We start from the raw sequence: 23,083 nt of genomic DNA on the forward strand, positions 1-23,083 counted from the left end.
CTTGGGGTTTTTTCTCTCTTTTTTTGGTGGGCAGAGAAAGAGGGGGGGGCTGGATTTAGCGAGGAGTGAAGAGTAGGAGGGCAAAGATGGGAGGAGGGGGGGCGGTGGGAAGGTTTTAAAAATCTAATCGTAGTTTTTCTCGATGGTTGGTTTGGTTGTTGTTGTTGTTGTTGTTGTTGTGTTGTGTAGATATATTTGCTGCTGTTGTTGTTGTTGATCAGCAAGAAAAGTTTTTGTAGATATCTGCGAGCTATGTATGTTACCTATTTAGTTGAAGGTGGTGTTAGGTAAGATACTTATTTAGAGATGGGGTGGAAGCGAGCGAGGTGGGAGATGAGACGGACCTCGAAAAGACCCTGGGGGTTTGACAGGATCGAAGATTTCTGGAAGATGTTGACTTTCTGGTGATTCATGTGTGGATTTGAGTATGATATCCACCTGGGTATCAAGAGCTTGAAATATGATCAGCACGCCTTTGAACTGTCTTTCAAGGCCTTTTCACTATGTTAAGAGGCCTTTTAACAATCTATCAAGACCTATCAACTATTTATTAAGGCCTATCGATTTCATTATCTTTCAGGGCACGGTTTGACCGACAATATTGGTATAGCACACCAAATACGTCCGAAATTAATGATTCGACTTGAGCTCTATTAGTTCTTTGCCCACGCCTGCTCTCAATTTCATCACATCAATACTAATATCACATGACCTACACCTCATCCCAGCACCTATGTGTCAACCTCCATCTTATCGCCAGCCTCCGCCTCCGTCAAGTCCGTGATACTGACAAAGTTCCCAATATCCTGCTTCCTGATCGTGATCTTCTCGTTCAGCACCGCGGTGGTACCCGTTGGGAACACATAGCTCTTGAGCTTCTGCGTCCTCTCGTTTGGCTTGATGTAGTTCCTCTTGAGAATTGTCTTCTCCGGCGTGATGATTGCCACATCCACGTTGCTACCAGAACCCAAATCGTTCCAGATACCAGCCTCGATAGCGTCCGCGCAGAGCTTCACAGCCTCGTCCTGGGTCAGCTTGGCCTTCCACTGCGTCTCAAAGACGGACATGGCGGCGAGGGAGCCGGAACCCATGGTCACGTAGGGCAGCTTGTCGGTGGAGCCGTGGGCGTGGACGGTGAAGAGGTGGGTGCCAGTAGGGTCGACGCCGGCGACGACGAGGTAGGCGCCGATGTGCCCTTGGTAGCGGAAGAGGTGCTGCTTGAGCATGGTCATGACGGTTACCACGCGGGGCTTGCGGCCGGTGGAGAGGGAATGGAGCTCGAGCTGGGAGGAGATGAGGGCGGTGGTGAACTCGGTGTCGGCGGCGGTACCGGCACCGGCGCACCAGATGTTGGGGGAGATGTAATGGAGCTTTTCGCAGTTCTTGTCGGCGACAATGGGGCCTGAGGTGGCACGGGTATCGGCGGCGATCTGGAGCGGAGAGGGTTAGATATTATGAGATGGGGGTTAAATTCGAGAGGGAGGGACGGCATACCACTACACCACCATCATATATACATCCCACAATGGTGGTACCTGTGCTGGTCGCCTTGGGGAGGGGCACGCCGCGGGCGTGGAGAGCCGCATTGCGGTTGTAATTTGAGAAATCGAAACCAGGCATGGTGTGTGGTTGGTTTGTGGTTGAATATCGTCGGTTCTAAGTGTCCAAGCTCGGCTGTGGGGGTATGTTCGTGGGAAGGGGGCTCTTGATCGAGGCCGTTGAAGAGCTGATGACACAGATGGGATCGTAACGCCTTGGCTGGCAGACGCAACTCTTGAATGCGGGATTGTGGAGCGAGGATGCTACGGGTGACTTGATATGGTCAGACGTCTGGGCCTGTAGCTGTCTCAGTCGTGGATGATGGAGTCTTGAAGCTGTAGAAGGTTGCTACCGCAGCTTTCCCGAGCAGGATGTTGGCGGGCGCTCAGGCGGGCGATACAGTGGTCGTCAAGCTTGGACTGACGCGCGCTACAGGGTGCTGCCTGACTCCACAGCGGGACCTGGAGGCTGGCCCAAGCTCTCCCCACACGTGACAAGCGCTAACCAAGAGGGGGAAGGCACTCTTGAGTGACAGGGGTGTGCTCTCGGGTTGGCATGGCAGGCACGGCAGGCAGAAAAATCGTGGGTCAATCGCTCATTGGCGCGTCGTTCACCATTTCTTTGAGCTGGTGTTGACTTTCGACTTGCACAAAGAAACTGCAGTCCCAACCCCCTCCTGGCAACATTGTTACTGCCAACCAACAACTATTCCTGATCGAAACGACACCGATAATTAGGGGGACACGCGCAAACTATTGCTATTTCATTACTTCCAATCCCTTTTGCTCGACGACTTCTCGGACTCGCTGCCCGATCGCGATACCGCTTTGGCTGGATTCGCTCTCGAGCCCCGGCACACCTTGCCCGCTGATGAATCACGCTAGACTCTGAGCTCAGGTCCGCTGTCTAAGGCCGGCCGCATCGCAACTACAGCTATGGCTTTCGGTTTTGGAAACGCGAGCAATGCCATGATGGGCGCACCTTCCGCTGGCGGGGTGGGGGGGTTGTCGCAAGGAAGCGATCTCGAGGTTATCCAGACAGAGGTGAGATAGGTGCACGGTGACAGGTGGTTGAGCTCACACCGGAGTGGAGCGCTAATTTGTATATACAGGGTCTTGGATTTCTCTCTCTCGCCGGCGATTCAAAGGTTCAGTTGACCTCAAAATGGCAGCCTGCTCCAGCCCCAACGGCATCCCTTCTTAGCATTGCCCCTCGAAAGGGTCTGGTTGCTGCGGCCAGCCCAGATGCGGTAAACATCGCCACAACCGAGTCTGTACGGAAAGCGTTCGAGGCCCCTAAGAATGGCGATAGCGACGTCCGACCGTTCACACCCCAGGCCAAAGTACCGCTTGGCATCAGGATCTCACAGTTAGCCTTCACCGTGGATGAACAATTCCTCATTCTTTCCGCCGAGTCGGGCGGTGGTCTTGCTGTCTACAATACCGACACGCTTACACAAGGCGGCACGCAATCCGCCTTCGAAATACCTACAAATTCGGAATCTCTCAGGGCTCTGGTTCCAAATCCTTCACCGGATCTCTCGCACTTCGTCGCCATCGTGACGGACAAAGGCAACCTCTTGATGGCGAACCTTGCGGAGAAGAAGCTTGTATCGGGCGCGAATGGGCCGGTACTTCGTTCGCAAGTCAGCTGTGTCTCATGGAGCACCAAGGGAAAACAGCTGGTTGCTGGTGTAGCTGACGGCTCCATCTACCAAATGACACCCGAAGGTGTGGAAAAGGCACATATTCCAAAGTCCCCCAGTGTTGGAGAATACCATGTCGCCTCGTTGGCCTGGATCGAGAACCACGTGTTCCTTGCTATTTACAACCAGACAAATGGTCAAGATCCATCTGTTTTCAACCTAATCACCCGCCATCAACCACCAGGAGGAACACCTACGTTCACCTATCAGAAGATCACTGACCCGGTAGAGCCTTTTGTGGCCGACAAGACACCGCACCACACTATCCTCAGGCTGAAGGATTTCCCCCCAAATCTCGACGAGTGTTTGCTGGTTGCGTCAACGGCCAATGAAGGCATTGGTTTATTGACACGCTCCAAGACCCCCTTGACACAGGACAAGGATGCGGACAAGATCACAAATGTGTTCACAACAACCGAGTTTGCTGACGATTCTAAGCGTGCTCAGCTCCCTATGGGCGAGGACCTGACCGATACGTTTCCTATCGGAGCGACGCTCGACCTGTCCAGCAAGGAAAAGGTTTACAAGCCCATCCCGACGGACGAAATCGAGAACTCTCCCGGGCCTCTCCCTGGCCTGTGGGTGCTCAATAATGAAGGCGTGCTTGTGTCCTGGTGGGTTGTCTATAACGAATCTATTCGGGCCGGGACAACGTATCCGGGCATCGTAGGAGGGTCCGCCGCTCAGGCAATCACACCAGCGGCCCCAGTTAGCTCTGGCGTCTCTGCCTTTGGGTCTCCTGCTGTTGCTAGCTCTGGAGCTTCTGCTTTTGGGTCCCCTGCCCTTGCCAGCCCTGGAGTCTCTGCCTTTGGCGAACCCTCTCCTGCTCCAGCTTTCGGGACACCGTCCTCTCCCGCGGCATTCGGTGGTTCCTCTGCTTTGGGAGCCAAGGCTTCACCCTGGGCTACCGCATCAGGTACATCAGCTGCCCCAGCGTTTGGTTCCAGCGCGTTCGGTAGTAAACCAGCTGCTGCTGTACCTGCGTTCGGTGCCCCTGCTTTTGGCCAGCCATCGGCCCCTGCGTTCGGCCAGAGTTCACTAGGATTTGGGGCGGCTAAGCCTTCTCCATGGGCCACGGGAACAACCGCTTCTGCAGCACCTGCCTTTGGACAGTCAGGTTTAGGCAGCTCGGCAGCCGCCGCCGGTAAGGTGTTCGGTAGCGGTGCTGCTCCACCAGCTGGTGGTTTTGCCAGTTTTGCCAGTAAGGGTGGCTTTGGGTCTCTGGGTGGTGCTTCTTCCGGATCCAGCATCTTCGGATCAAAGCCTGCTGGCTCTGCCCCCGCCCCTGAAGTCTCAATGGATACACCTACAGCATTCCCTCCGCCGGCTGCGAAGACGGACAGACCCGCTTTTGGGGCTTCTCCTTTTGTATTGGGAAGTACATTCAAGGCTGATGCCTCAAGTGCTGCTAGTGCCTTTGAAACTAAAAAGCCAGAAGGCAGCTCCATGTTTGGAAGTGGGTTCAGCTCTGCCTTGGAAGCCCCAGCTTCCAAGGATGAGGATATGGATAGAGTAACGCCAGCGCCCGAGGAGAAGCCCAAGTCTGTATTTGGTGACCTCGGATCTACTACGCCAACATCGACACCGGCCCCCTCGAAGTTCGGCTTCCAAACTTCTGGCGCCGAAGCTGCCAAAACCACCCTATTTGCCCCGAAGGCCTCGGCTCCCACATCTAGTATCTTTGGAACTCCAGGACCTGCTTCGTCGGGGCTTTTTAAGCCAAAGCCAGAAACTGACCTCTTTGGTCAACCGAAGCCTGCTGCTAATCCTTTTGGCGCACCGACACCCGCCGCGGCAAATGTATTTGGGTCACCAAAGCCTGCGGAAAATCCTTTCGGAGCACCAAGGATCAAGCAAGAGGAAAGCGATAAAGAGAATGTTAAGAGTGTTCCGGCGGCCCCTCTGCCGCCGGATGCAACTAGTAAGGCCGACTTCTCTTTTAGCTCTTCATCTTCAGGATCAAACAACTCACAAGAAGCAGATACCAAAGCTCCTGTGAAAGCAGAGGAGGCGCCACTCCCTCCGGATTTCATGAAACCAGGCCCCCCCTCGAAGGAAACATCCAAGTCACCAGGATTCAGTGAAAGCGATACTGGGCGGATGCCCCCCAACCTGCTTTCGAGCAAACCGAAGCCTGAGGTCTACGATGTCAAACCACCTACCCCTGAGGAGGCTCCCTTGCCGCCTGACTTTATCGGCAAGCCCGCTACTAAACTTCCGGATGTCCCTGCTGTGCCAGAAAGCCCCGACGAGAGTGAACTATCAGAATGTGACGCGGAAGATCAGACTCACGAACTTGAGGAAGGTGAGGTTGATGAAGAAGAGGAAGAGTACGATGAGGAAGAATCGGAAGGCAGCGGCGTTGATGTGACTAAGGAGTTCAGCCCGACAGCTGGCGGTTTTGAGAGTCACACTCCTGGCATCACTCCCCATGGGTCTTTTGATGGTGGCATGACTGGAAGTGCGTTCTCGACCATTTCAAGATCCGAGGCCAACCAAGGTCGCCCGCTCTTTGGCGAGATCAACACGAGGAACGCCCCGTCGTTCCCCAAGCCGGTGCCGACAAGCCCTCGATCGCCGAGTCCGATGCGAGGTCCACCTCGGGCGAGCCTTCTCCGGCCTGGTCCCCCCGACACTCCTCGGTCTTTTGCGCCAGGTGTTGCGTCGGATCTCTTGGGACGTCGCTCAGCACCCCCGGCTACCAGCCCGTTCGGTTCTGCTCCAGCTAGCCGGGCGCGGCCACAGGAGGTCGACCCTAACATTAAAGCCCAGATGAGGCTCGCGGCCAAGCGAGAAGAAGAAGCCAAGCAAGCCCTCGTGGATCCGGAAGACGAGGGCATCCAGCAACTTCTCCGCTCCAAAATTGAGCCCACTCTGCAGATTGACGAGTTCTTGGCGACGGACACAAGGCTCAAGGAGATTGAGAAGCGCGGAGAGAACGAGATCCCAGCTGCGTGCGAGGCTCTCTGGCGGGATATCAACCGCATGATTGATCGCCTGGGCCTCAACTCCCGAGCGCTCCAGTCTTTCATCCTCGGCCATACCACCCTCCACAAGGAGGACGGCCGCGACCAGGACGATCTCGAACACTCCGATGACTGGGTCCTTGTCGAAGCTGAAGATCTCGGTAAAATAATCGACAACCAACTCTCCCGTCGCCTGGAAGAGGGCCGCATTCAAGAGATTAACCGCGTCGAAGATGAGATTTCTGGCCTGATGCGGGACCTGACCAAGCTCCGCGCCAAAGAAGAAGACATGCGCAAGATCATCATGGCGCATGTCGACCCCGACCAGGTGAATGTTGCCAAATCTTTACCTCTTAGTGCGGAGCAGGCTGCGCAGCAGAATGAGCTCAGACGATCCTTCGCGACGTTTTCGCGGCTGTTGGCGGAAGCAGAAGAGGCATTGACGCTGCTCAAGGCAAAGATTACTTCTGCAGGGGGTGCGAGCGGTAGAGCACCTGTTCCTACGGTGGATGCCATCTTGAGAACGATTCAAAAGATGACCAGCATGGCGGAGAAGAGGAGCGGGGATATTGATGTTTTGGAGAACCAGATGAGGAGGTTGAGGTTGGGGACTCCGGCGAGGAGCAGGGAGGGGAGTCCGTTTGTTGGTGGAGGAGGGCCGGCCACGCCGACGCCGAATAATAGGAGGTCGTTGTTGATGAGCCCCGGCAGGGGGGAGTCGCCTTTTGGGGCGTCGGTTAGGATGGGAAGTGTTGGACCTGGCGGCGGTGGTGGGGTGGGGCCTAGTCCGAGGAAGAAGTTGAGTCAGTTTAGTGAGGAGGAGAAGAAGGTGCTGAGGGAGAGGGAGAGGAGGAGGAAGAATGTGTTGGGGTTGTTGAGGGGGAGTTTGGAGAGGACGGGGGGGAATGTTAGTCGGTTGAGGGATGATGAGTAGTTTGTGTGGGAAAGGGGGACGGGAGCAAAGTGGTATGCGTTTACAATCAAGCTTCACGGTGTTTTGCTTTGGAAGAGGTCTGGTCTTGTAAGTTGGGTTTGGCTCGCAGCATCGAGTTATATATCTGGGTTGCTACATAATTAGGATAGTCAAATCACAATTTTATGTGGTCAGTTGTGGTGCATGTGTGTGCGTGTATGTGTCTGTGTGGTAGAAATGAAGCAAAATCGCTATCTACCCCTATTTACTCCGCTGAGTTGTTGTATCCCACCACGCTGTCCTCTCAGAAGACTCTGAAACAAACCCACAAGTTTGACTAAACCAAAAAAGAAAACTCCATTAACGCCCGAAACACAGGCCCCTCCAAGATGAACAGGGATTTTCCGGCCTGTAGTAGGTAGTATAGAACCAAATGCCATATGCTTCCTTTCCCTCCTTCGATTCATTCCTTCCTTGTCAATTCCCTAACCTTCCAACCTATCTCAGATGAGAAATCAATCATCATCCCACTCATCCCCATTCCCAATCCCGCTTGGCTGCCCTCCATTCTGCTGAGCCGCCTTCTGTTTCTTTTTCTTATCCTCCTCATCACTCTCACTCTCATCATCATTCAACGCCCTCGCCAAATCATCCGGATCCTGCATCTTCGCATCCGGATCCGCCCCCCCAGCCAAATCATCATCCGACTCATCCGCAAAACCTCCCCTGCTATTGCTACTCGTCACACCCTGCTCCTGCGTCGACCCACCACTCTCCCCATCATAAACCCCCTCATCAGCACTAATACTAATCCCCCTACTCCCCCACTTTGCCCTCCCCGGCCTGGCATCCCGCCCAACCTCATGCCTCCCCGGTCCAAGTGCAGGCGCGCTCTCCTCATCATACTCATCCTCATCCGCCGCGTTGCTCCCACCCCTCAGGTGCTCGCTCCCAAAAATCTTACTCAACAACCACCCCCTCCTCAAATCATCCGCATCCACCACCCCCCCATTCCTCAGCTTGACCCTCTGCCTCGTCCAGTACACCCATGCAAAATCCGCATACAGCGCCGTCTGGACAATCCCAAAAATGACACTGATCGGGTTCGGCTTCCGCCCATTCGTGTCCAGCTCCCTGAGGAACCAGTTCAGCAGATACAACCCCCTGTAGCTCCCCAAGAACACAATGTAAAAACTGGTAATCACCGTCGGGACGGTCGTCTGCCGCAGCAGCAACAGCTGCGGCAAAACGCACACTGACTCCAAGATCTGGGAGAACACCCAAAGCCATTCTGTAAAAGCCCACTCTCGTTTCTTATCAAAGATGAGCATAAAGAAGGGGGAGAGGACGAGGGATCCGGAAAAGACGAGGCCGGCAAGCTTCCAGGCGATTTCCTTTTCGCGCGTGCGGGGGTAGACGAAGCGCATGATGCCGAGGGTGTAGAAGGAGGAGAGGAGGTAAAAGACTTTGAAAAAGTAGTTCCAGGCGTGGGTTTCGACGAAGAGGTCCGTGTAGCGGGTTACGAAGACGAGAGCGTAGAAGAGCTGGGTAAGGAGGGAGACGCCTGAGACACAAAAAGGGTTAGAGATGGTTGGGAAAGGGGGGGAGGGAGAAGGGGAAGAAAACTAACCTTCGGCGCTCCTGTTACGGTGGATAGAGAAGATGAGGATGCATTTTGCTGTTATGTGCGACAGGTCGGCCGCTATTCTGAAGATCTAGCTGGTTGTGAGCTTTGTCTGATCAATCCTTGTGATTGATTGAGATATCTGGCGTGACATACGTTCCAAGCCATCTTGAACCACTATCCACCCCTGACGGTGTCTGTAGGTGCAAAAGACGCTATCGCAACGTGGAGAGCTTCGAGTTCGGGGGGGACAGGAGCTATGATTGCATCACAAGCAAGGTGCCGCTCGCAAGGGACACCTTGGAAACCAACAACAGGTGGGGTTGCGTAGGTAGTTTCGATGAAAGATGGTAGTATATAGACAGCGTCGCGTACGGCCTGTGTGAAGCTGGTAGCAGAAGAAGCTGGGTGTGCGGTGGGAGAGGAAGTTTTGTCGATTCTGAAAGCGTGCGCGTCAAGCTCTTGATGTGGGTGGTTGCTGAGCTAGGTTGCAGGCGGCAGCGAACTGACAGCACTTTGCAGGCTGGGGAGGCGGGCCGGAGTGGCCCAACGATGATCAGCTGAGGTCAGCTGCGGAATCCCTAGGGTTAGGGTTGTATACTGAAAACACATGCTCTATGACACTCGATTTGAGACATCGTTACGTGATTTCCAGGTTTCCATTATGCAAAACACTTCAATCCATTCGGCCCGGGCACTACAAATTCCGCTGATGCGAAAGGCTAAAAAATATGAGAAAAAGGCTCCAAGTCTCTCTTCCACTTCCGGCTGACATCCGGTGCCCTATGCCGGCCGTCTAAACCGGTCCGGAGCCGGCCTCGGCCCGGAAATGGTTCCCCGAGCAGATCAGTTCCGCGGCACGGCGCTGCATCAACTTCCCTCGGATGATTCAGAGCTAAGAATTTCACTTTTGGACAATTGGTCCAATGATTGGTGTGCTCTCATCTTCTCATTACTAGTTTTCAAGGAACAACATCATTCCAAGCTATCAATACAGTACAGCAGCAGTAGCAGTCATGTTGTTCCTGCTCTCAACAAACCAGCGAACTTGATCCAAAAAATCCAAATACAAAACAATAACCAAATAGATCAAGCTGGTATGAGTTATGCTTTGCTCCTCCTCGCAGCAAGAAAAATGACCGCCATTAAAACAATGGTACATCTATTCTTCCTAGCCAGGGCTTCCTAATCGGCGTCGCTTCTCTTGGCTCGGCCCAGCCCCGTCCATGAAACTCTTTGCTGCAATTCCTAAGGAGCGCCGTGCAAATGCGGGTAAAATAAAAAGAACACAGTTAGTGAAATCGCTCAATTGACTTAGGTCTCAAGAGTGACCTTCTGGCCCTTGACTCTGCCGATCACTTGGCCAGGAGCGTACTTGGGAATGACCTCGTCGTCGTGGAGCATCTCGAACTCCTCGGTGGCATCGCGGCCCATGAAGTTGAGGATAGCCTGGGGACCACCGGGGTGGTCATCGAGCCAGTTGGTGAGGTCCATGACGACACCCTTGACAACAACCCAGAGATCCTCCTTCTTGTTGTGCTTGGCAACCTCCTCAAGAGTGAACTCCTTGTCGGGGATGGTGAAAGCCTTGGGGTCGGCCTTGGCGGGGGCAGCAGCAGCCTTCTCGGCAGGGGCACCAGTCTGAGCACCGGGAGCAGGGAGAGCAGCCTGCTCACCACCCCACTGGACCGAGATCTTGCCGGGAGTGGAAGGATCGATGTGGAGGGCGATCTGGCCGAGACGGGCAGCGCCAACATTGCCCTTGAGAGCCTGCTGGAAGTGGTAGTTGGCAGCAGAGTCACCGGCAACACGGCCGTAGACGACGCAGCCAAGGAGGGAAGAACCACCAAGACGGTTGGCACCGTGGACACCACCGGCAAGCTCACCGCAGGCGAAGAGACCCTCGAAGGGCTTGCCCTCCTTGTTGAGAACCTGGGCCTTGTCGTTGATCTCGATACCACCCATGGTGAAGTGGAGAACGGGCTCCATCAGGGAGACGTGGAAGTCATCATTGATGTCGAGGGGCATGTTGTGGAAGAACTTCTTGCCCCAGGGATCCTTCTGCTTGCCCTCGGCAATGGCGTTGTAGGTCTGGAAGGTCTTCTGGAGGTGCTCGGGAGTGCAGCCGATCTCCTTGGCGAGCTCCTTGCCGGTGATCTTCTTCATGAGACCACGGCCAGAGTAATGGCGAGTGTGGAAGTCAAGGACCTTGGAGGCCTTGGAGTTGAGGACAAGGCGGACAGGGTACTTGCCCTTGTCCTTCTCCTTGTGGATCATGCCAGAGACGTAGTCACGGTGGCCGAGCTCGTCGCAGAAGCGGTCACCATCACCGTTGAGAAGGATACCACCCTCACCACGGAGAGCCTCAGCAGCCAAGAACTTCCACTTGGAGCCGGGGTCCTTGGGGTCGACGAGACCAGTAGGGTGGACCTGAACCTTGTCCATGTCGATGCCGTTACCACCAATCTTCATGACGAGCTTCTGACCATCACCGGTAGCGTGGGAGCCGTTGGTGGTGGCAAGACCCATGGTGTCGGGTCTGTGCTTCTGGAGGAGCGAGCCCTCACCGAAATCGGCGGCATAACCACCAGTAGCAAGGACGACGGGGCCGTGGATGGTGAGGGTCTGGCCCTCGTGCTCAGCCTTGACACCGCTGATGACGTTGCCCTCCTTGATGAGGTCAACAACGCGGGCCTTCTTGGTGATCTTGACACGGTGGGGCTCGGTCTCGGCGAGCTCCTCGAGTCTCTGCATCAGAGCATATGTGATGGCCATGCCAGGAAACTTGGCATCGTGACCACGGTGGGTACGGGGCTGAGAGTGACCACTGATCACAGCATGTTAGCAAGGCTGTCTAACTACCGGAAATGCCGGAAAGTAGTTGCGACTTACCCAAGACGGGAAACGAGTGTGAGGTCAAGGTTGAAAACATCCTGGAGCCACTCAACGGCAGCAGCGGACTTGTAAGTGAGGACCTTGATAAGGTCGGGTCTGGCCTTGTCACGGGCAGACTTGAGTGTGTCGTCGTAGAACTGCTTCACGGAGTCCTGGATCCCAAGATCAACCTGGGTGCGGGTGAGGGCACCGTTGATGCCAGAGGTGGCCTTGGTGGAGTTACCACCGAAAAAGCCCTGCTTGTCGAGGACGTGGACGTTACCACCGGCGAGGTAGATGGAGTGCGCCGCCGAAAGACCCGCCAGACCGCCACCGACAACAATTACCGTGTTGGACGCCATTGTATCTGAAAAGAAGCAAATGCCGAGCAAAGTCGATAATGGAATGAAGGAAAAAGTTGTTGCAGAGGAGAACGGCTTGGAATGAAGACGGGTTCGAGGGAGGTGGTTTGTTAAATGATTCGCGCGTCGTCCGTCGTCTGTGGTAAGCCGAGGTCTGGATCCTGTTAGGCCGAGTCTTAGCCTCAGTGAAACCCCCACTGGAAGCGATATCCAAACGCAGGCCGAGACAGCTAGGGACAGGTACAGGCAAACTTACCCAGGTTATGTTTGTCTAGGAACGGGTATCTTGAAGAAGAGAAGAATGAGAGAGAGCTGCACACTGAATGGTAGAAGGAGGACAAAGAGAAGCTGGTGTTGCGGCAGAGGGTGGCTTCTATAACGTCCCGGTTCGGACGCCTTGCGCTGTCCCTGACTTGCGAGGTTGCCGAGGCTTGGACGGTTGCCACTGGATCCGGGCAGTCCACACATCACATGCAGCCTGCCCCCCCCCCCCTCCAAACAACAGCTCAATGTGGAATTCCCCGAGCTCATCGGTCCTCTCGCGAAGAGACCAGCAACCCCCTGTTACCCCAGTTTTACCCCAAGTTGAGCCCGGCAAAAAGTCAGTCGCAAAGCTGCTGATGGAACGTGGGAGGACACTTCAATGACATGTGATGCATTGAGGTCCAAGAATGGCTGCAGCCTTGGCGACACTGGGCTCATCACTTGATCAAATCCTCACTTCGGACCACGGCCACGTCCTTGCCTTAATTGCATCGCAATGGCCGAGGATGTTGTCGACTGCAGACCGACACATGGCCGTGGGAACATTTGGACCTTGGGTGTCGGAATTGAACCATCAACCCCAAAGTCTCCAACCGGGGGCTTGTAAGGCTTGGCTCTGAAGTTAGCCAGCGCCAGGCGCTCTTACAAATCCTAGCCCACCGATTCGTCGCCGCCTTCGTCTTCACACCCGATGAATCAGCTGACGTCACTGGAGATTCCGTGCGCTGATGGAACTAACACCTCGAACATGAGGCTTCAAATATTCATTGTTTATGATACTTGATACACTTTGACTATTGGATTCGAGGCTCCGAGCGAAGGCAAAAGAGGATTGCCAATTCCATGAGAACGGCTTGCCTCCACCGGTCAGGTGGCGCGATGCCCAGAATAGGATTTGGAATGGCTTCATATTTGTAATGTAGCTTCAAATGCAACTATGTCCCCATGTAAGCAAGCTACGCGTGCTCGCTGATTCTTGCTGATTCATACCGAAAATTAAGTAAACAAGAAACCCATTGAATCCATATCCAGTTCCTACGCCGAACAGCCCAGCCAGATCTTGGTGATGTTTTTGAACTCCCGCCAGCCGCTATCCATTTTCCCCATTCCTAACAACACATTGCTCCCTTACCACCCTCCCCCTTCACTCAAGCTCAATCTCAACCTTCTCCGCAATCACATACCAAATCGCCGCCTCAACAATCCGACAAACAATCTTCAAGTCACTCTCATCTGTCCGCATCATCTCACGTCAGCCCTCTTACATCAACCCCATAGGTAGGTAGGTAGGTAGGTATCAAAAACAAAGAATAGAGAACTCACCCCTAGGAGCATAAACCATACTAAACGTCTCCGGCAACGGCGCCCTAACCCACCCGCTCCACGCCATCGGATGCCTCTGCCCCCACCCTTTCTCCAAAATCTCCTTGATATCATCCGGGTGCAAGTTCATATGCATCGACCTATCCGAACTGTGAATATGGACAATCTCCCCGTTCCCACAAACATTCAACGGGTGTCTCGCGAACAGCGCAAACCCGTGCTTCTCCAGACAAGACGTTGCGGTGACAAACACATTGGGGTGCTTCTTTGACAGGTTCTCGAGTGCTGCCCTCAGTCGGTTGTAGCACTCTACTGAGCCGTGCTGGTTTAGCTGACGCTGGGGTGCCAGACCGGCTACGGTTGGACGAGGGCCCGGGCGGTAAGGGAGTTTGGATAGGATCCCGGTGGAGGGGGAGGAGACGACGTTCCGAGGGGGGGGTGTGAAGGGGTCGCGGAGGGTGAAGAGGCGGTAAAAGGTTAGACGGGCGTAGCCGGAGGGGGTGGGGGGTGTCCCACCGGGGCCGAGCTTGAGGAAGTTGAGGTAGTCGTTGTGGATGAGGAGGGCGATGGGGACGGCGATGATGAGGAACTCGAGGAGGAGGTGGTCGACGAAGTGCATTCCCAGGACTGTCAGGATGGAGACGGCCAGGAGGGCGGAGGCGTCGAGTGTTACGTAGAATGGGTCTTGGCGGATGACCATGTTGACGGTGGGTTGCTGTTGTTGGGAGGACGGGTCGGCGCGTAGGGAGGACATGGTTTTTGATGGCTCTGAGGTGACTGTGAGAGACATTTTGGACGATGCGATATCGTTAATATTGGTGGTGATATTGGTGTTGGGACTGTTGTGAGAGCACTCTGGGACCTAACAGTCCGAGCTATTTTGGTTGATTTCAGCGTCGAGATGTCCAGCTGTTAGCAAAGCCAATATTCATGTCAGTGAGATGGATGGTTGTGGTTATCGGTTGGGCTTGAGCATTCTTCAACACAGGGAGAGGACGAGATGGTCTTGTACGGCGATTCTATGTGCCTCCCGGGTCACTAGGGGTGAAAGCGGAAGAGGGCGGAGATATACAAGTAATACCAAGCGATTATCGGCAGCAAGGCAGGTGAGACAACAGGTTGAGTTTCCAGAGTGTTCTAGTGAAGCGTGATGGCTCACTGCATATATAGACGATTCGGTGAAGACCACACGGCCCATGCCACGACAAGGTGCATATTTGAAGCCCTGGTGTCTAGGATGTAAGGACGTGAAAGATCATGAACGACTGGTGGAACAATGGTGTCACCATGCGTTTAAGTGGGCCGCAGAGCAGGGCAGAGGGGGGCTGTCATCACTCGATGAGAACAAAGCAACCCTTTCCGTTCGGGTGGTAGCTGTAAGCTGATGCCCACTCAGGGTACCAAGCCCGCCCGATGCTGATCCAAGCTGCATGTATGCGACTTATGAAGGAGCTAGCTTCAAATGCAGATGTCAAACGTGATATCTCATAGATTCCGAAAGTTATGTTTTGTTGGATAGGAAACTGTTGTGTTCAGGAAGACAGTTTTCTTTCATGAGGAGGACGTCATGGTGGACTCGAGGGTTTGATCTGCATTGGCGTGTGTCTTCCATTGATGAATTTTGCTTGGGAGATAGGAATTAATAGACGTGGTGACGTCTGTTGATGATGTGTGCAAGGTGTCTCACCCAAAGGCAACTTGCGTGTAAGTCGAACATCAAAAAGTGCCATTGCCTCGTTGCAGCCTTCGATGCCTTTGGTTTGCAATAGCATCAACCTCAAGTCGACAAGCCATTCCAACTTGGAGAGTCCGAAAATGTTTCGGTTCTGTCATGCCCGTTATTCAAATCAACTATTGCACTGTCCATCCCACGCACTCAGATTCCCCTCTTGGACGCATTCTTCAAAACTTGAAGAACTGGCAGGTCTTATGATCTACTGCATTGAAGAAAAGCCGTCTGATTCGTCTATACCCAGCCTATTCACACTGCAGAGCTAACGATGCGAGTACACCCGGACCAACAACCAAGGCGGCCTATGGACGATGTTGTGGCTTTTCGACGTTACTGACCTGTGTCTTTCATCGACGATCATGCAGCATGGATGCTCTTCTGCACCAAAAACGGGAAGCCGAAAGCAAATGAAACTGTCAAGTCACACCGAGGAATTGGGCGATCTTGCCATCAAGTCGCATCAGTCTCAATTGATTGCAGAAAATGAAGCGATGTGATATATTTTCAGTAGATTTAATGTCGCGTAAGGTAATGAAGTCTGGCAGCGACGTCATAGAATGGTGGTGGAGGAGTTGAACTTGGTGGGGTGTTGCCGTGGATACCACGGTCCAAAAGTAAATAGAAAATGATCAACGTTTCTACCGGAGCATGGGATGACAATCACCCAGATATGAGAGCTTTTCAGTGATGCCTTTCGATGATATATCATGTGTCTATGTCTGGCCGCTCCTCGACCATGAAGAGGTACCATTCAGGCGAGGTAGGTACACCCACATTCATGTATGATCAGTGAGCTCGCATGCGCTGTCATGGATATTTAGGTATCTAGCTAAGTGCATAGCCCCTCTAGACGAATATAACAGGTGACTGAACAGTTGCCGACTTTCCTAAATTCATGTCGTTGACGGTGCTATCATAGATATCTGCTTCAGCTACTTGGTTGATGAAGCCAGGCTGTAAGACGTAACCAAACAAAAGCAACCTCTACAGCTTCATGGGCCACAACCATTCTGCTGTTCGTTGGGCTCATTGAGCGTGGTGGAATACTGCCCTCTTGTGGCATTTCTGCTGAGCTGAACCCCGACTAACATTTATTTTTTAACTGGAAGGCACTTCGAGCCGGTTCTTTCTTCATAGAGTTTTCCATGCTCGCTTGACATCCTGCTCGAACCACAAGGCTCCTTGGCTCCCTCTTCTACTGAACACGGCGCTGGCCGTTGTTTGTACAGTCTGCTACCGGCTCATTATCATTCTTTATTTGGCCCCAAATGGCTATCAAATCAAGTCGTTATTGCATCCGGGCGTCGGCACAATCAAACCTACCGCCGTTGTGGGTTTTGCTGCAACCCTCGCCGCCTCAACATCGACCTTGATAACAAGCTGCATGGAGCGGTCGTTTAGCTTGCTTCTTGAGCGTCAAGAATCAGTACTCGCGCGTCAAATCGAAGCTAACTTTGACATGGCTACCTTGCAGGCCTTTGCCAAAGATCTGAATGCTTCCAGTCTGGTGTTGACCTATTCCAAGACCACTGCCGTGTACGTTTACAGCCCCATGTTTCTGCTTGCTCTTCTTGCGCCGTTTCTAGCAGTAATACTCGAAACCTGGGACTGGTTGCATGTCGGCAGCGCCGAAGGAGTTATAGGTATGACCCCATAGTTACTACTCGTCTTGGGCCTGTTGGGGGCCTTGCATCAGGTCCCAACTCGAGCATCACCCACAACTGGAAGGAGTCCTCAGAATGAAGGAAAATCTAACAAATCACACACAAATCCCAGATGCCAAAACCAAAAAGCCCTGAACGCCATGTCTCCACTTAACGTTTTCAACTGAGGTCCTCTGATGAAAGCCCCGACCCCAGAGCGGGCCGCAATGTCTGCTCCAGAGTCAATATTGTGATGGCTCAGGGTAGACCCAGCCCCGGACTTGGTTCTTGGCGTGAGGCGTTGCCCCTGCGATCAAGTTAGGTAAAGGTTAACTTTGAGTTTTGGACATACAAGCCACCTACCCGGGTCGTAGGTGAGTGGCTTGATGCCACTGGTTCTGGAGGGCCCATTATGAAGGAAACCCAGATTTAAACTAGGTCGGCACATCTCACTTCGTTCATCACAGTATTTCCACTCAGATCAAGTGCCCGCTCCTCTTCTCAAGGCCGACTTTGAAGTCTCTCAGTATCTCTCGTCATTTGGACGGACAGTACCACTCAAACGACGGCCAACCTACGAGCGACATATCAAAAAGAATAATCAAGACTTGCTACCTGCCCAAAATGTTTAGACAATGCTACGAGATTTGGCCTGGTGACGCACCAGCGGGCGCCGAGGTTCGTGAGGCCGCACAAATCCTCGTTGTATGTCAGCCAGCGCTTGGGAGCGGGACAACGCCGCCGAGTGTCCTCCGCTCCTTACCAAAGGTCCTCGCGCTCCCGAACGACCACATCCCGAGGTTCGCGAACAAGACGAGGCTCTCGACGCTGATGCCACGGATGAAGAAAATTACGACGACGTTGCTGGCCCTTCCAATCATCAACCACAACCGTCGTCAAGCAAGAGGGGTAGGGCTGAACAGCGAGCGCAGCGGCTACAGAGAGATGGCGTGCTCCAGACCGGCGATGCTCGTTGCGAGACGTGCAAAGCGCACGAGAGTAGCTCTAAACCAAGGCCAAAAAGTCGTAAAAGCGGCTTTCAATGCCGTATACTGGAGGGAGAATCCCGCGCTTGTGCTCGCTGCGTTGCTGGGCGGGAAAGATGCAGTTTGGTCGGACGTAAACGACACCAAGAGGCCGAGCAACTCCAAACATCTAAGCGACGCAAGAAATGAGCCCCCTCTGACACTCGGCACCCACCTACAACATATGTACACCTTCACCTCGTCTTACGAAGCCTCCTCTCATTCACCTTGGCACTTGTCGACAACCATTTGGGCATTTACTGACCGTGACCTTCAAGACCCGTCAATTACACATAGAGACTCCCCCTTACCGGGACGGACCCACCTAATATCTGGGGCTTGACGGCTTTTCAAGTTTGCAAGTCAAGCCAAAAGGAAGGCTTGATTTAACTTGGTTAGAAGTGAGCTTTACTTGACTTGATTTACTTACTTATTTGACTTGACCGTCAAGTAAGTAATTGCTTGACTTAGCATCTCTACAGGCTCAGCCGGCGCTTCAAAGTTCAGCATAAACGCCACATAGACCGCCATCTGTGGACGGATTTTTCAGTTGTCCTTACTTTAAGGATTTGATTGATGAAGCCTTCTCCATAAAATTTAATCATAGCTGATGGTATATGATAGAACGACAGTGTCTCATGCTTCAAAACTTGTAGATGTTAAAGGAAGCCCGGAGAACGACATCTGGCAGGCAACACTTCAACTCGATCATCAGGTGACTTGGTTTGTAGATTAGTTGAGACATTTCAAGTATCATCTGTCACCTGCTGCCTGACTGTTCAAAAAGAATATGTGAATGAAGGATGTTTTGGACTTGGGGGGAACGACCTGATATGCCAAGACGTGCCCCCTTTTTACCCCTACTCCTGTCCGTGCTTCACAATATATTGGCACCAGACTGACCGTGGCCGCACCATTCTTGCATCAAAAAACAAAATTAATTCGGAAGAGTGTTCACAATGATTTAGTTTTGGGCTCTTCAAAGCCGTCCAGTTCGAGTGCCCAAACACTGCTATTCTCTGACAATAGTATACTTCTCAACAGCGGACAAAGGAATCTGAACAACCCCTTGTCTCTATTCCCAGGCTTCAACAAAGCAATCGCAAGGCTTCCACATTCAAGGCCACCATCAACATTGCCATTTAAACACTTTGATATCCCTCGACCTCAAGTGAGATCTTTTCATCCCGCACACCAGTCAAACATTCCCTCCCTTCAAGTCCCTCTGTCTCTAGAACCAGTCCCGGTGACATAAGGTTTACTTCTCTGAAGCAAGGAATCAACTGGTGGTGTCACCAACATTCTTTACTTTCCTACTCATCCCTTCCACCAAGAACACCAACTGTTTCCCAGTCACAATGGCCACCCTCCTCTATGCCCCGGAGCGCAGGAGCAGGATCAAGACCCTCCTAGACAAACTCCTCGGCCGAAACCCCAAATCCTTCAAGGTCATCAGGACCAGAAAGCTGAAATCCGCCAATGTACCCCACCCAGAGATGATGGAAGACGCATCCCACGACGCCGCCCTCCCAGACCCCTCCTTCACTACCTTTGCCAGCTCTTCTACCAACTACACTGCCCCTCCCAACAACCAAGGATGCCGTAGTCTCCTCTGCTTCACTAACCATCCTAACAGCAGCAACAGCACCACTTCATCCAACGGTGCCCGCACCTCTGCATTCTATGCCACTGGCCCATCACGTAGTTGTGCCGTGTTGGAAGGGACGCTAATCCCCACTGCTATCCAACCACAGACTTTCTTCCTGAGAGGTGTCCCCGCACCGGAGAGCGCCAGTTCTGCTTCTTTCTCTCGTGACGATGATGATGTGAATGGACTCACCGATGACAGGCGGACGCTTCCTAGTCAGAGGCGCCGCCAGCCGGGACTTGGAAGGACGGGGAACATGAGGGATATGAGGCAGGCTTATCTTGATTCAGGTAGGTGAGCAAGGTTCTGTGACGAAGTGAGTAAGTGAATTTGTAAGATTGGAGAGATGAGGCTGGTCCTTGCGAGATTCACCACCATGGCCAGACTGGGGTGACATGACATCGATAATACATAATTTCTTTTTTTTTGTCAATTGAACTAACTTTCAGTTTGCTATTTCTGTGCAATTTTGTGTGTCGTGTTTTTGAGTTGTTGGAAGAAGTGACGGAGCGCGTTGTTGCCCGCCCAGCAAAGTCGCAAAAACTCGACTGGCAGACAGAAGCACGACTCCAAGAACCGCAAAACTTAAGGATCACATGAAGCCCAGACCTACATCAAACAAAACAGATGGGAAAAGCTGATATCATGTAATATGAAGAAAAGAAGCAAAAAACGGCAAAAGCTCACCGGCCAACCCGTGGGGTGGCCGGCTACGAAAGCTGTTTCGGGGTCAAACAGCTTTGCTTCGTAGAAGACTCGAACTGGGGCTGTCCGAATCCCCGGATTGGGTGGGCGGACAGCCAGCCCACTTGACCATTTGGCCGTCGGATAGTGGGCTGCTGTTGGAAGGTACAATTTGGAACTACTATAAGTACTGCCTGCTCTTGTTCATAAGGAAGGAACGAGTTTCAAGGGTAACTGTTTGCCAGCGCGAGCCTTCGCCGTGACTTGCTCTTGCCCCGACCAACCAGCTGATCGTCTTTCTGTTTCCATGTCAAGTTGAAATCGAGAGAAACAGTATTGGGCCTGGCAGTCACCCAGCGGGTTGAAGTAAACTTTCATCCAAGATATTGTAGCATGGCTGTTGCTTGTTAGCTACCGTTATAAAAGGTGAAACTTGGATTTCTCCCAGTTGAAGGTTGAATTGCGCGGCCTCATCTTTGCAATCCCAGACCGACGGACAGACTCGCACACAAATTTGATGTGGTTACACATCTCCCGCAAGACAAAAAGACATTCTGAATTTCATGGAACACATGTGACCTGTTGCTCAGCGTCTTACATTACCCTCTTGGTATCTCGAGTCTTGCGGCAAAGTGCCACCCGGCTGGGAACCGCCTGACGACCTCGACAAAGTACGGGTGGGGCAGTTAGAAGACCAGGTCAAGAACCAAAAAAATACTCTACATGACAGTTCTACAGTGGCCAATATCACGGTAGGCCCGACAAAAACAGTCCCTGGCGAAAAGCCGAAAGAATGTTGCATCAAAGCGACAGGCTACGACAGGCCCAGAGCCTCATCCACCACGCCGGGTCAGCCAAGCTGCAGCATTGACGAGATCCACGGAAATATGATCTAGAGTTTCTCGTCAAAGATTTTTGCTGGTGAATACTGGATGTGCATCACGGCAAACACCGATCAAGAGTGAGTGGGAGCAACTCCGGCCATGACCCCTGAACAATAAGCCGAGCCTTCCTAATCGGGACTTGAATAAACAATGAATAGGGGCTTGCCCCAGACACCCAAACTTCGGCATACTCGACAGACAAAAGAAAGCCCAGACACGCGACAAACATGTGGCCGGGTCACATCGTGTCTTTGATGATCTGTCTTGTCCTCGGGAAGCTATCGTAGACTTTGCACCGGACTCGACGGCAAGGTCCATGAGCTGCGAATGAGTTTGCCTTCTTGCTTTTGATCGACTACAACATCTTTGTCGCGGATCGATCAGTTCCTGGATTCTAGACAGCGCGTTGCCTATTCGGGGTCTGAATAGTTCATTGACATCCACCGGCATCCTCCAAAGTCTGGGCCACGGCAACAATAAACTCTTCCGTCTGAACGGAACATGTCTTTTGTCGAATGCTCCTGGGGATGTCCGACATGACCTGCTTATTCTTTGAACCTGTGCTATGGATAGCAACTGCTGAAGTGCTTCCACCACCTTCAGTGCTCACTCAATAGAGCCCTATTGACACAATAAACACCAGCCCCTGAATAGGGGCGCTTTCGGATATAAAAGACCTCGTCCATCACGACCATCTCTCTCCCTTTCCTTTCCTTTCCTCCTCATCCCGCTCAAGTCAATCTTTGAATACTTCAGCTTCTTCACAACCCTTTTTTTTTTTTTTTTTTTTAAAAAAAAAAAAAAAACTTCCCAACCAGAAACCGCCAAAATGAAGTTTTCCACCCCCGTCGCTCTCCTCGCCGTCGCTGCCGTCGACGCCGCTGTTGTCCAGGAGGACAAGCGCTGGTGCAACACCGAGGGCCAGGCCTGCAACACCGTTGCCCGCGCCGCCGAGGCTTTCACCAACGCCATCAAGGCCTCCGGCGTCGTTGCCCGTGACGACTCCGCCGCCGCTCAGGTCGCCGCCCGCCAGGTCGACCAGCTCGCCCTCGCCATCTCCGCCTCCCAGGCCGACCCCATCACCTTCTACACCGCCCTCGGCCTCGGTGACCAGTTCACCCTCGAGGAGAAGCCCCACGCCGAGAAGCGCGAGGCCGCCCCCCAGTGGTGCCTCCGTTTCGTCGGCCAGTCCTGCTGGAAGCGCAACGCCGCCCCCGAGGACGTCAAGCGGTGCACCGCCGAGGACGGCGCCTGCACCAAGGCCAAGCGCGCCGCCGAGGCCGTCATCAACACCATCGAGGCTTCCGCCGACAACCTCGCCAAGCGTGAGGCCGCCCCCCAGTGGTGCCTCCGTTTCGTCGGCCAGTCCTGCTGGAAGCGCAACGCCGCCCCCGAGGCTGCCTGCAACGCCCCCGACGGCGCCTGCACCAAGGCCACCCGCGACATCCACGCCATGTACAACGCTGCCCGCCACATCATCGATGCCTCCGCTTAAGCGGCTCGTTGGTCAACTCGGCAACAGCAAGAGTGACGCTCTTCTCCTTCTTTGTATATGGTTTGCGACATAGAAAACGACCGATCCCTTCTCAAGACAAGTCACCCCTCCACCCTAGCAACAACACGTTAGAAAACCGATGATGTACATCCCTTTCTTCGACAAATACCCTTATTCACCTTCTTCGCACGGGCACTGAACCCGACATCTGGCAAGTTCTTTACACTTGCATTTCCCAACATGAGCATCGCCTTCGTTTGCTTCAACCGGTTTCCCGAGAGTTGGAGTAGGGTCGGCAGTCCAACACTTTTTAGTATCGCGGGGTGGACATCTGTCAACTTTTTTATAGTTACATGACAAACAAATACATATTTATTCTGGCGTTGGGCCGGCAAAAAACCA

General features: G+C 53.2%; 8 protein-coding genes across 8 annotated transcripts; 4 read left to right on the forward strand and 4 right to left on the reverse strand.

The window, feature by feature from the left end:
• Positions 1 to 609: 609 nt before the first annotated feature.
• Positions 610 to 1,957, reverse strand: PUP1 (proteasome core particle subunit beta 2). The gene is made up of 2 exons (XM_062907407.1): positions 1,495 to 1,957; positions 610 to 1,430 (listed from the first exon to the last, which is right to left on the reverse strand). The coding sequence occupies exons 1-2, from the start codon at positions 1,618 to 1,620 to the stop codon at positions 732 to 734; spliced, it is 825 nt and encodes a 274-aa protein (XP_062770356.1). The 5' UTR covers positions 1,621 to 1,957; the 3' UTR covers positions 610 to 731.
• A 158-nt stretch (positions 1,958 to 2,115) lies between these two features.
• QC763_108250 (uncharacterized protein) lies at positions 2,116 to 7,321 on the forward strand. The gene is made up of 3 exons (XM_062907408.1): positions 2,116 to 2,582; positions 2,651 to 5,165; positions 5,226 to 7,321. The coding sequence occupies exons 1-3, from the start codon at positions 2,475 to 2,477 to the stop codon at positions 7,142 to 7,144; spliced, it is 4,542 nt and encodes a 1,513-aa protein (XP_062770357.1). The 5' UTR covers positions 2,116 to 2,474; the 3' UTR covers positions 7,145 to 7,321.
• Position 7,322: 1 nt separating this feature from the next.
• On the reverse strand, positions 7,323 to 9,249 carry QC763_108260 (uncharacterized protein). The gene is made up of 3 exons (XM_062907409.1): positions 8,904 to 9,249; positions 8,754 to 8,838; positions 7,323 to 8,687 (listed from the first exon to the last, which is right to left on the reverse strand). Exons 1-3 carry the CDS (start codon positions 8,913 to 8,915, stop codon positions 7,639 to 7,641), a joined length of 1,146 nt encoding a protein of 381 aa, XP_062770358.1. The 5' UTR covers positions 8,916 to 9,249; the 3' UTR covers positions 7,323 to 7,638.
• An 812-nt stretch (positions 9,250 to 10,061) lies between these two features.
• OSM2 (Osmotic growth protein) lies at positions 10,062 to 12,409 on the reverse strand (the record flags this gene model as incomplete). The annotated part of the gene is made up of 3 exons (XM_062907410.1): positions 12,240 to 12,409; positions 11,640 to 12,144; positions 10,062 to 11,574 (listed from the first exon to the last, which is right to left on the reverse strand). The coding sequence occupies exons 2-3, from the start codon at positions 11,981 to 11,983 to the stop codon at positions 10,062 to 10,064; spliced, it is 1,857 nt and encodes a 618-aa protein (XP_062770359.1). The 5' UTR covers positions 11,984 to 12,144; positions 12,240 to 12,409.
• Positions 12,410 to 13,046: 637 nt separating this feature from the next.
• QC763_108280 (uncharacterized protein) lies at positions 13,047 to 15,087 on the reverse strand. Its single transcript, XM_062907411.1, has 2 exons — positions 13,571 to 15,087; positions 13,047 to 13,480 (listed from the first exon to the last, which is right to left on the reverse strand). The coding sequence occupies exons 1-2, from the start codon at positions 14,358 to 14,360 to the stop codon at positions 13,392 to 13,394; spliced, it is 879 nt and encodes a 292-aa protein (XP_062770360.1). The 5' UTR covers positions 14,361 to 15,087; the 3' UTR covers positions 13,047 to 13,391.
• A 2,482-nt stretch (positions 15,088 to 17,569) lies between these two features.
• QC763_108284 (uncharacterized protein) lies at positions 17,570 to 18,313 on the forward strand (the record flags this gene model as incomplete). Its single annotated transcript, XM_062907412.1, has 1 exon — positions 17,570 to 18,313. One exon carries the CDS (start codon positions 17,570 to 17,572, stop codon positions 18,311 to 18,313), a length of 744 nt encoding a protein of 247 aa, XP_062770361.1.
• A 1,015-nt stretch (positions 18,314 to 19,328) lies between these two features.
• On the forward strand, positions 19,329 to 20,017 carry QC763_108287 (uncharacterized protein; the record flags this gene model as incomplete). The annotated part of the gene is made up of 2 exons (XM_062907413.1): positions 19,329 to 19,908; positions 19,956 to 20,017. 2 exons carry the CDS (start codon positions 19,329 to 19,331, stop codon positions 20,015 to 20,017), a joined length of 642 nt encoding a protein of 213 aa, XP_062770362.1.
• Positions 20,018 to 22,015: 1,998 nt separating this feature from the next.
• On the forward strand, positions 22,016 to 22,681 carry QC763_108290 (uncharacterized protein; the record flags this gene model as incomplete). The annotated part of the gene is made up of 1 exon (XM_062907414.1): positions 22,016 to 22,681. One exon carries the CDS (start codon positions 22,016 to 22,018, stop codon positions 22,679 to 22,681), a length of 666 nt encoding a protein of 221 aa, XP_062770363.1.
• Positions 22,682 to 23,083: the final 402 nt, after the last annotated feature.

The sequence above is a fragment of the Podospora pseudopauciseta genome, chromosome 1 (genome assembly GCF_035222475.1).
Source record: "Podospora pseudopauciseta strain CBS 411.78 chromosome 1, whole genome shotgun sequence".
In the NCBI taxonomy this organism is placed as follows: Eukaryota; Fungi; Ascomycota; class Sordariomycetes; order Sordariales; family Podosporaceae; genus Podospora; species Podospora pseudopauciseta.